The 12,952-nt window shown below is 36.9% G+C and overlaps 1 protein-coding gene across 2 annotated transcripts in view; it reads right to left on the reverse strand.

Moving 5' to 3' along the window:
• NT5DC1 (5'-nucleotidase domain containing 1) overlaps positions 1-12,952 on the reverse strand; it is a 118,500-nt gene that overhangs the window by 22,079 nt on the left and 83,469 nt on the right. For both annotated transcript variants that reach the window (XM_060114669.1, XM_060114668.1), the window contains exons 7-8: positions 2,204-2,378; positions 274-371 (exon numbers count right to left, since the gene is read on the reverse strand). In XM_060114669.1, the coding sequence (XP_059970652.1) occupies positions 274-371; positions 2,204-2,378 (273 nt within the window). The remainder of the gene's footprint in view (positions 1-273; positions 372-2,203; positions 2,379-12,952) is intronic.

The following is a 12,952-nucleotide window of genomic DNA, read 5'->3' on the forward strand; positions in this document are numbered from 1 at the left end:
TAAGGTGGCCTCCCGGTCTACTACCTCACCAGGCAGTCATTTCCATCTCAACAGGTAACATGACCTGTAATCCTATCCCAGGCATTTACCAACTTGCTTATGTGCTTGTTTATGCATCCCAATGAGGGAAAAGAACACCTGGTATCTCTTTTATTCCCCTTGCTGCATCTAACACAGAGCTTTTGTACATGGTTGTCAGCCAACAGGTATTTATTGAGTAAGTGAATGAACAAATCTTAAATAGGAGAGTAAAGATACAAAATGTTAACTTACCAAGTGTCCGGAAAGGCCTCTGACTTGGTAAATGGGAGAAGAAACCAGGCTTCAATGCATTTGTAATCACAATGTCAAAAAGATATTCAAAATCATTCCTAAAAAGCAATGATATTTTTCATAAATTTATTTTAAGGAATTAGAAAAGGTCCATATAAAACAGAACTTAATCTTTGCCTATTTGACCACAGCATCATTTCTGATCTTTTGATTAACTTTTCTATGCTTTCTATACATTCTAAGGTGAACCTTACACTGGAAATAGAAGGTAGTCAAGCACTAATCATCCTGACACCACCCTGAAGTATCAATACAAACATAAGGGGGAAAAAAAGCATATTAACTCATTAACTCTAGGTGCTAAGCTGGTTTTCTCACTATGGCAATAATTATAGTGTGTAAATTCAATAGTTTCTAACACATAAAATACTCACGAGCTATGTTTTCAAATTTGGGGCCTGAAATTTGTCTGGATTTATTAGCATCAAGAGTTATTAATAATTTTGTGTGTTACATGGATCCTACAGAAAGCTAGCATTATAACAAGTCAGATGACATCTTTCAGAGAGTGGTCAAAATGTGAACATACCTTATTTTGAAAATCAGGGTAGTACTATAATATGGTAATTTTTAGGCAACAATAATAATTGTTTTTTAGTCTGTATTTAACACTATATTAAGGACTATTTGGGACAGCAAAGGAAAGATAGTCCTTTCTCCTGACAGACTCACTATTACACTGGGGAGATAATATTTACCCAACATTCCAGAATACTTTTACACAGCGAAATGACACTGCAGAGGAATTAAGATATGAAGGAAAAGTTTGGTAATCTATGCTAATGAAAAAGAAATTCAGACTCCCAAGTGTTTATTCTGAAGCATGGTCCCACTACCAGGACAGCAGATGTCTCTATAAAAGGCACTTTCCAAGGCATCCAGGGCTGCAGCCTTAATTCACTTCAAGGATCCCAAACCTATACATTAATCAGAAAGCAGAAAACCACCGACAGACTGTAAGTACACCATAGGCCAGTCTGAATCCACATGTGCTGAGGAACATGGAAATGAGGAAGCTAAACAGGTTGGCAAGAGGTCAGTTTTGAGGCTAAAATTTGCTTCATACTCACGGCAATTCAGTACAGTATCTGCTAAAATTTGAGGAAACAGTAGGGGAGATCTAACAGCTCATTTTAGAATCTAGCTCTGACCATGGATATTCCCTAGCATTGCCCGTAAGAATGCCATAGATAAGTAGTAACACTTGCTGAGACTTACCAACTACTCTCATACTTTTACCTGTATTGTGCTATTTAAACTTCCTGTCACGCCTATGAGATATTACTGTCCCATCTTTAAGATGGTGAAATTGAGGCTTAGAGAGGTCATAGAACCTACCCTAGGTCACGGGGTGAGTTGCAAGGCAGGGCTTGAGCCCACGGCTGTCTTACTTTAAGTCTATGCATTTAAGCTGCCTCGATGTTCATGGATGTCAGTCCCACCCCTGGCCGTGTAAATGGGGAAGTGCCTGGCTCCACATGGAAATGGCTACAGAGGGATTGTATTCCAGGTAAGTGTCAGGGGCTATAATCTACAACTCAGTGTCCCTCAATAATCATCCAAAGCTGAGAAACCAAATTCACGGAGGACTGCCCGAAGGACGTGCGGTCCATCCACCTTTCAGAAAAGCTAAAGCCCAGACTATGAACGGGCTCTGAGCACACTGACCCGGTAATACCGCTCTGCTACAATGTACTTGGGGTGTGTTTCTGTCAGGAGATGTTAAGGGCTGTTATGAGAAACAACCACTTGTCACTCAGCATTATTTAATATAATGATATGGTCACGGCTAACACTTTTTAAAAAGCACTGGTGTAATTTGTTACCAGCATTTTATAAGATCATGAAAATGAAATGACTCGTCACTTACCCAAGGATATATTCACAGAGGAGTCTACAGTAATCACTGTGAGAACTGGTAATTAACATAAGAATTTTCCCAGCATTTTTTAGCTGTCGAAGCCACTTTTTAACAGATTCCGGACAAGTGTGTAAATACCTGCCTGGATCTCTTTTTATTTCTGGAAAATATATTCCACAGTTTTCTGAAAAATAAAAATATCAAGGAGGTTTTTCTTTTTAAAATTTTTTGACTCAGTGTATTCTCAAACAAGTTCCTCTCTCTCAAAGCTATAGATAAAACTAAAAGGATAAAAACTAGGTTCGAATAATCCAGCAACGACGCCATTACTAAATTGCTTTTTAAGAATACTTCTTGTTCTTAAAAACATGATGATTGAGAATGTCAGTTGAAAATATTTTTTGGTTATTTGACAAGGACTGATAAAGTGTTAAAACAGATAACACGATAAACACAATACATCAGCATTTTCAAATCAAAGAAAACCTTACTGCATTTGAAATGTCAATTAATAAATATTCTTTCAATCATTCAACAAATATTTGCTGAATACGGATAACAAATACATATTCAGATAATGCACCAGGAACACGTCTTTGGCATGATGCAGTGGAGAAGGGAGCTGGGTTCCTGAGTCAGTGTTGTTTCAGATGAAACTGAGACTAGAGGCCCTGGTGTATTACAGCCCCTGGGAGGTGATGTGATGTTAAATGGAAAAACAAGTCATAAAAGGCAGGAAGGGGACTTCCCTGGTGGTGCAGCGGTTAAGAATCCACCTGCCAAAGCAGGGGACATGGGTTGGAGCCCTGGTCCAGGAAGATCCCACATGCTGTGGAGCAACTAAGCCCGTGCGCCACAACTATTGAGCCTGCGCTCTAGAGCCCCCATGATGCAACTACCGAGCCTGCATGCTGCAACTACTGAAGCCCGCGTGCCTAGAGCCTAGGCTCCACAACAAGAGAAGCCATCGCAATGAGAAGCCCGAGCACCGCAACGAAGAGTAGCCCCCCCGCTCGCTGCAACTAGAGAAAGCCCGCACAAAGCAATGAAGACCCAGCGCAGCAAAAAAATAAAAATAAAAATTATTTAAAAATCATTAAAAAAAAAGAAAAAGAAAAGGCAGGAAGGCAGTACAGTTGACAGTGAAAGCCGAAGAACCTGAGTCACTGAGCTGGGCTTCCCAGCTCTGTCCCTTTGCGTCTTTAGAGTTCAGGGGGCCAGCCTGAGCTCCGAAGCAGCTGGTACCAACATTTCCAGAAGTCCTGGTCAGATGCACCCACTATGTTTGATATGATGCCTTAAAAGTTATGAGTACTTAGGCAAATAATTGCAGATTTGGTTGAAATGCTACTAGATTCATAAAGCACTTTAGAGATACCGTTCTTTGGGCATGATAGCAGTAGTAAGCAAATAAAGAGAACCTGAGTTCCTACTTTCCTTAGCTGCTAGGAAAAAGACACATGCATAAACGAAAAAAGAAGTGAACGAGCTTGTAGTGAATTATAAACTCTGTAATAGATACAGGCTATAACTGTAATTCTGTACAATGTCATGCACTTGAAATAAATGAAATGAAAGTTATATATCAAGAATGTCAGGACAGGACAGAAGAGTCTCTTAAGAAAAAAAAAAAAAAAAAAGAAAGAAACAAAAGCAGAAATGGTAGCAAATACTGTTGTCTGACTGCCCAAATCCACTCCCCTCCTTCTTTGCTAAAGAGTATTCTGATTGTGTTTGAGGTTTCATCCTCCTCTGAGGGGCTAGGTGCTCAGGGAGGGTGGGTGTCTACCAGTCTAACCTAACAGGATAATTCCTTCCCATGTCCTGGTCATGTAAAACAACCCAATTTAATGAGCTTAAACATTAAGGATATCTATTATTTGCAGCCTACAGCATCTCTGTTCAGAAAATAATACATTGTAAGAATTAATCATAACCAGATTAAAAAAAATACTTAACAAAATAAAGAATATGTTACAAAATGAGAATAATATTCAGACATCAGGACACCAAGAACAAAACCAAAGTTTGTGCTCTTGTATTTTGCCCTACAGAGAACACATGTATAAATCTCTAGGATCTCTTAATATCCCAGAAGCTATGTAATGGCCCTTTAAAAAAATTTAAATATACCTTGTTTTTCAGGGAAGAGGAGGTACTAGTAGTAGAGGACTAATTTAAGGAAAATGAAAGAATAAAATTAAATAACTAAAAACAGAATAGTTTGATGAGTGAGTGGCTATCACAGCAACGGCAGAAGCTGTGTCTTTCCCAGAATTTATCTAAAGGAATCATATGTAAGATTATTTCACCCAGAAAAACAAAGCTTTTGTAGCAACAGTAATATTATGGGCTGGATAACAAAGATTTGTAGTATGTGATACTGAGAACATTTATATACTTAAGCATCTGTATTCAAAAACAATCGCTGAGAAAAGGCTATTTTTTCCTTAGCTATATGTGCTTAGTGCCATCTAGTGATCAAAATATAAGTTACTGTTAAAACGCTACTATTTCATTTCCAAATGAATAAAATAAAACATATACATTTAAATACTATATTTAAAAATTCTTGCCTAGATTAGTATTAGTTTCCCTTAATAAGCCTAATCTAAAAGAGTGCAAACATAATAGCCTAGTTGGAGAAAATTACTCTCTGAGGAAATAATGGGGATGTCCTCGTTTTGTTCACAAGCCAGAGTGAAATGAACAAACTAAAAAAGACAAGTTCTGTACAAACAGATACCCCATGGCAAGTTATGGGTCGCTCTTGCTATAAAAGATCACTAACTGTTGTTGGGTAAAATATTTTCATTCCCATGTAACCTTAAATCATTAAAGAAATAGGAGGTATATTAATATAAATATACTCATCTTTTTAAATTTTATTTTTATTGATATAACTGACATATAAACTTACTATGTAAGTCTAAGGTATACAACGTGTTGATCTGACACGTACATATTGCAATATGATTACTACTAGAGCATGAGCTAATACCTCTATTATGTCACATAATTATCATTTCGTTTTTTGTGGTGGGGACAAAAAGATCTGTTCTCTTAGCAATTTTGAAGTTTATAATTTAGTATTGCTGTCTCTAATACACGCTCATATTTTGTTGAAATAAATCAAGCTATTAAACCAAAGGAATTTATGTTAAACATACTACACTGGAATAATAACTGCCTATTAAGTTATTTGCCTAAAGGTAGGGAGTCTGCCTTTTTGTTCAGCAGGGAGCAATCATTCAATGAATGAATACTTAAATTAGTTCAGGGACAGACACAGGAACATTTATGTTTATTTAAAATCAAAGTAATAATATGATTTGTAACAATATTACCTGTGACAAAAACCTGTATCATTCATGTCCTATCAAAGTCATGCTATCTAAAGTACCTTCTTTTTTTACCCCTATTGATAAAAATAATCATGTTAATTATATTTTTATACTGATAGAGTAACACTGAATAGACAAGACAAGGAATTGAGACCTAAGGTGGAAAGAAAGGAATGGTCTTGTTTGTTCCCAACTCACAAAGCAGACTGTGTTTTCACTTAACCTCAAAGGAATTCTACTTCACTGCCATTTTATGTAACTCATTTTCCTGGCCTTTCCATCCCTCTTCTCTCCTCAGATACTGGTATTTTCTGTATCCAGATGGGATTAAAAGTATAATTTTTAAAAAGCTAGTTCTAAAAATAAAAGTTTTGTCCTTTTATATTAAAAATTGGGTTAATATAGAGTCATGGAAATAACAGCAAAGTGTTGCGACAGTCTGACAGGCACTGAAAATGGCCTGCATGTATCAAACATGATTAAGGATTGAGGGACCTCTAGTGGTAAAAAAAAAAAAAAAAAAGTACAACTTGAATAATAAAAATACCTTTTTTAGTCTAAATAGGTAATCGTGCCACATCACGATTTCTATCATCATGGCGTTAGTAAGCATTTTCCTCACTTACTGTATCACTACTGTTTGTGTGATTTGTGGCTACAGTTCTCAAAGCTGTTGTGCAGGGGGATTAGAGATGCCAGGATGCTAATAACACCTCCACCATTAGCCTCCAAATAAGGTCTGTTATTTCCATTGCAGAACATAATTTAGGAGGGACTGAAATATTTACAACCTTTACAGGTTATAGAAGAGCATGCTAGTGAATAGCTAAAATGTTTAGCCATGAACTGTTTAAATGTACTTGCTGTAAGAGATGATATAATTTTCTGAAATATACATATACTATATGATTTTTTTTGGCCAAGAGATACTGAAATCGTTTTTGAACGATGAAGGAGATAAACAATATATTAAATATGTTCTAGATTTCATTTGTTTATTTATAGAAGGCAAAAGATGAAACTGAAATTTAATATTAAAACAGATTTCTTGTTTATGGTTCCTGTATGATTTGTTTCTACCTAATATATTTGTAAATTAAGAAATATTGAATGTCTAGATTGGGTAAAGTGAGTATCTATGTGCTAAATATAATGCTTGGAAAAGGACAACAAATAAGAATTGAGAAATGAAGTATAAAATGTACTGAAAAACACAATTTATAACATTTTACATTAATAGTATTTGACTTTCATCTCTGTATCCGTTACCTACCCCAAAGATTCTGATTTAATTGGTCTGGGCTGGGGTGATGCCACTGATATTTTTTTTAAAGCTCCCCAAGTAATTTCAATGTACAGTCAGGATTAAGAATTATGGCTCTAAGCTATAAGAACTAGAACTTTTGCTATTATTATCTGTATATCTTGCATGTGTCATTGTATATCACTGGCTCTCAGAGAGCAGGGATTTCTTAATTTTACAGTATCTGATTACCTAACATACAGCTTTATACATAAGAGGCAACCAATACATATTAATTACTGCTGATGTGCGATGTCACACATGGGCATGAACACGGAAACTATTTTGAAGTAACATTAAAGAGATTAAATTATTGCTCTTCTTAACAAATACGATACATTCCTGCTATAGAAAATTCACTATATTGGGTTTACTATCTCTGGATAACAAACCACCTCACACAGAGAGGCTTAAAACAGTATATTATCGTATCATAATTCTGAGGTTTGACTGAGTTTAGCTGGGCGGTTCTCCCTTGGGGTGTACCAGTCAGATGTCACAGTCTGGCACCTGGGGCTGGGATGGCTGGAGCAGTGAGGGCTGGTAAAACATCTCTCCACTTTGCTAGCTTGGGCTTCCCCATGACATGATGGTTTCAAGGTAGCTTGATTTCTTAAATGGCAGTGGGTTTCCCTCCAAAGCAAGTGTTCCAAGACACTAAGGCAAAAGTTGCAAGGATTCTTATGACCTTGTCTTAGAAGTCTGTAGAGTCACTTCTGCTGCATTTTACTGATTATATGGGGCCATTTCATTTTCAAGGAAAAGAAAACAGAAGGGTAAAAATTCTGGGAGGCACACTTCATTAAGAACTATTATCTTTTCAGATTAGCTACCCAACACACTAATATTTTGGTGTGATTCTTGCCAGTATGTTTTCTATTCATATATAACTATATGGGAATTTTAAGTATACCACATACAGATTTTTACCTGTGCATTTTGTTCAATGTCATATTTGAGCAATTTCCTAAGCATTAACAGTAATTTTAAAACATTTTGATAAATTTGCCTTAGTATTTTGAAAGGATTATTTATAATAATTATCTTTACTTATAGTAATAACTGACATACTTTGAGTGCTTATTTCTGCCAATAACAGAATTGCCAACGTAACTATAAGACCTTTACAACTATTCATGTATTTAATCCTTCTAACAACCCTGCGAGGCGGGTCCTGCATTATTCCCATTTTGCAGTTGAGGAAACTGAGATACAAAGAGGCTGAGGAACTTGCCCAAAGTCGCAGAGAGAGAATGTAGTACAGACAGGATTTGAATGCAGCCCGTCTGCTTTCAGAGCCTGTGCAATACCACCTCTCTACTGATACAGCATTTAAGTACTGTAGAACAACTTCAAGGATACCATAAATCCTTACTTTTTTTTTTTTTTTTTTTTTTTGCATACGGTGCATTACTAAATAGTATCATAGTTCAGGGACTTTGGGATTGACTGGAATTAGAATAAGTGAGAGTTTGAAATTTGGACAAATCAAATTAGATTTCTGCAGAGGAAAAAGTATCTATCGATATGCACTCTGTCTACTTTTGTAGTCACAGCATCTAGAACTGGAAGGGGCTTTAGAAATCATCCACTTAAATGCTGTCCTATTAAAGATGAATTTGTAGAGACCACAGATTTTGCACGCAACTATAAAGTTAGTAATAAACTTGGGAATGGAATAGAGTGCTCGAGAATCCCACCCCACTAAACCTTACATAACCTCATATGTAATCTTAGCAGTTACAGGAGATATGTAACCTCACTGTTTACATGTCTAAATCTTTGTGTTTTAAATCTAACTTATCTGGTGATCAGTGTCTGTTAAAGAAAAATAATGCATTCAGAAGCAGCAGAAGTCAAATGCTTTAAATGGTATCCCTATTTTGCTCTGTAATTATTGAATAATGTGCTTTATGCTTTAAATGGTATCCCTATTTTGCTCTGTAATTATTGAATAATGTGCTTTTCCTCAGAATGTCTACAGAAGTTTTTTGTAGTGACTGAGCTCATGTTACATATGCTATTATCTGGGAACTGAGCTTTTTTTTTTTTTTTTGCGGTACGCGGGCCTCTCACTGTTGTGGTCTCTCCCGTTGCGGAGCACAGGCTCCGGAGCTTTTATGTCGAGACAGGCAAAAAACCCAGAATAAGTGTCTCACATTAAGGTGTAAATATTATCTTCCTTCCTGGAATGCACTGTCCTCTCTTTGCTGCTTAGAAATGTTTGCGGCTTGTCTGTGGAGCCCTCTTCAACCCCCTTGCCCAGTCACACCACCTCTGGACATCATTCATCACACTACACGATAATAAACACTCGTAATAAGTGTGTTTACGTATTTTTCTCTCTCCTGAGACTGAGATCTTTTAGGAAAAGAACGGTCTTTACATTCGTATTTACATTCTTGATGTCAGGCAAATGGTAGAGGATTAATAATTGCAGAAGTAAGTGTGAGGGGAGAGCTACCAAACAAGATTTTACCAGGTGATCGTAAAAACCAGAGGTTGGCAAACCACAGCCCTCAAGCTAAGAAAGGTTTTTACATCTTAAAATGGTTATATAAGTATCTACATAAAGCCTATAATCCTTATGATCTGGCCCTTGGAAAAAAGTTTGTTGATTCCTGATATAAACATAGTATTTCATAATTATAGGACAGTAACAATAAGCAACAGTTATAACTCAGTTTTAGAAAGTGCCAACAAGATTAATGAAATTGTTCATTTGAGAGATTCTGTTTAAAGGTTACGCAGTCTCTCAGCAGAGTGAATATTAGAAGATCATTTGTGATAAAACTGCTTTTTGAAAGACAATATAAATACTTTCATGTATTTTTTTCATCACAGTGGGTCCCCAGCCATGATATACTTGCCCCTCAGTTATCCTCTGGCCCGGGTCTTCTAACAGTCTATTCTACGGAGCCAGAAGAGGGTTCTCATCACTTTGCCACCTTGCTAAAACAAATCTAAATCTGCTTTTGCCACTGCCTTTATGACTCTGATACACTTTATTTTTAGTCTCTGAATAAAATGTTTCCAGGCTCATTTGCTCTGATTGCTGATAGAGCAATAATAGCAGGGGCCACAGCAAGACACTGCAAGTCCAGGCTGAAAGCTAACAGTTGGTAATATTTTCTCTCAAGGTCAGAGGAAGTAGAAAGATCCAAAAAATGCACATGATGACATCATCAGAAGGACCTAAAGAGCTTGTAGCTTGGGATGAATAAAGGCACTATTGCCTAAACACACTCTTACATATTAGCTGCACAAGAAACAGGAATGTTTTCCTTGGTATAGCAAACCAAAGATGCCTCCAGGTAAAACCTCGGACAAATTTTAGGGGTTAGCTTCAAAGAGATGCACTGTAAATTTTGTCTCAAAATAGTTTTTAAATGTATTTGCCAGGCACAAAACCATCTTGCAAGGTTTTGTTTTCACCAGAGGAAGTGGGCCCACATATTATCCTGACTTGAAACCTCCCACCTCCTCCAGAAGAAAGAAGCTGGAAAAAATTAGAAGAACTAAAACGGGATAGTTTGGGGCAAAGCAGGCTCAGAGAGGTGCCATTGCTTACTCCTTAAAAAGAAAGTTATAGTTGACTTCTCTAGCTCCGAGGCACAGAGATCAGAAACAACAACAGGAACAAAGCAGTCAAACACCAGACATTAGGGTTCATTTACTATAAATGTCTTAAGGAAACCTGCCTCCTACTGAAGACTCAAATGCTCAGTTATTTAACAATTCTTTAAAAAACAAAAAACCTGGAGTAGAACTTTCACTGAGTTTCTACCAACCTGGGTTTTCTTCCAGAGTCCACAGCTTAACAGAATGCCAAGAGAGCATTTTAGCATGTACACACTATGCTCAATTCAGCTCCCCCCAAAAACATAAATAACTAAAAAGATCCATTATGGGAACCCAGTCCTCATTCGACAGTAATCCATTATGAGGCAGAAAGTGGAGAAAGCCGGGGTGGTGGGGGAGGAGGGGGTACAGCTGTTCCAGCCTCAGTACCTAACACAGCTTGCAACCTCTGCATGGAGTGGGCCGGGTCTCAGGTAGAAAACGGTGGGAATGGGCGGGAAGGGTTCCTAGCTGAATAATGCTACGTTCGGCTGGCTTCCAGAGAATATTCTATGTTAAGCAGGGCTTCTAATCTTCTCAGTTTCTCTTTTTTCTTCTTTGGCCTGATTCCTTTCACCTCTTTCACTCTGCCTCCTTCCAATTTGCTAATACAATAAGTTTACATATCTTGGGTATTTTTCTGAACTGATAAACATACAGTCACATTAAGACGACAATCGTATGCATTTGTAAAATACTTAAATATGAAAGACTTCTAAAACCAAAAATCAAAAAGCAACTCTGCCGGGTTAACATGAAAAATCTTAAAAATAATGTTAAAAATTCAGTAAAATATATATAAAATTAAAGATTTTGAAAGGAAGGTATTTTTCTGCTTTCTCCATCCCACTGTCAATCTTAAGCCATTACCTCAAAACTGATTCCTTCTCTGCTTTTCTAAATTCCACCCTGCTTTTAGGGGTCAGCATAATTTCCATTTTTTCTAGTTTTCTCTCTCCTTTTGAATATGCCAACTACTACATGCTAGTTCACATACTCCAACTCTTGTTCATATATTTTTCTATATAGTTTATTAATTGCATAAGAGATTTTTATCTTCTATTTAAGCTCTATAAATCAAATTTCTTTGTGCCATTATAGTGATTAGCATTACAACGATTAGATTCTGGGCATAGAACACATTCAAAAAAGGTAATGTAATTAAACTTTCTCTTAAGGATGTTAAACATACTTGATTGAAATCTCGGTGACTATAAAGTACTACATGGTTTAATGAAATAAACCATCTCTTCTGTAGTCAAAGGTGAATTTTATTTCTGCTCAATCTAAATGAGGTCTACTTATAAATTTTAATTAAATGGAACCTCAAGGCTAAAGTTCTTAGGAGCAGCAGTGCATATCTGATTGTTGGTGTATATTTAGTGAATATCTTCAGTTTTTCAGAATAAAGCACAACAAACCCACTACATGCATACAACAGTTCTAGTTATTAAGGCCGGGATCCTACAAGTTCCCAAAAGACCCGAATAAAACAACACTGTCATAATCAAACTATTCATTATGAAAAATTATATTCTGACTTTCTTTTGCCCTAAGAAGAAATTTGTTAAGAAAGCACATGACACAAATGATCAGACTATTTCTTTCTAAAGGAAAGGAGCTGGCAACATAAATCCAGAGAAGCTGAAAGCTTGGAACTACTCAATAACCAAGAATGAAACATTCAAAATTCAATTTAAGTGAGGCAGATATCTGCATTTTACTCACAGTGTTTAGCAAATGTTAGCAATAAACACCAAAATGAGCTATGTGTACTCAATGAAGAAAAATGTGAATGAAAAGGAAATTACACTGGACCTTATAGATGCCCAATAACAGTTCCATTTTTCTGAAAACCAAGACAAAGAAAATGTTTTTCCCTCCAGATAAGAACTCCATTTAAAACTTCAAAAGGAGTTAGTTAATCTAAATGTCTCATGCCAGCAAATTAAATCATTATAGAGCAGAGGAGGGAAGGGAGAAGGGAATTCGTGATTTGCAGACGACTTCATTAAGGAATGGCTGTTGCTACTGATGTGAGGAGAGTGGCTACTCCATTCATGCTGAAAAACCTTCAAAGGACAGAGAAGGGGACTTCCCTGGCGGTCCAGCGGTCCAGTGGTTAAGACTCTGCTCTTCCAATTCAGGGGGCACGGGTTCAATCCCTGGCCGGGGACCTAAAATTCCACATGCCGCGGTGCGGCTTAAATAAATAAATAAGTAAAGCAGTTCTGTGTGGAGCACATATACATACATAAGCACATTACAGGATGCAGTCCTGGGTGATCCTGGGTGGCCTGAATCTGGATCAAACAGTCCTGATTCAAGTCTCAGTTGTACAATTTGCTTGGGCAAGTGTCTCAGTCATTCAGACATTTTGTTGGCTTATCTGTGAAATGATGATAATAGAACCCATCTGATAAGATTACTGTGTGGATTAAACACAATAATGTATGTGAAACACTTGCACAGTGCTTGGCACATAGTAAA

Source organism: Mesoplodon densirostris, chromosome 12 (assembly GCF_025265405.1).
Source record: "Mesoplodon densirostris isolate mMesDen1 chromosome 12, mMesDen1 primary haplotype, whole genome shotgun sequence".
Classification (NCBI taxonomy): Eukaryota; Metazoa; Chordata; class Mammalia; order Artiodactyla; family Ziphiidae; genus Mesoplodon; species Mesoplodon densirostris.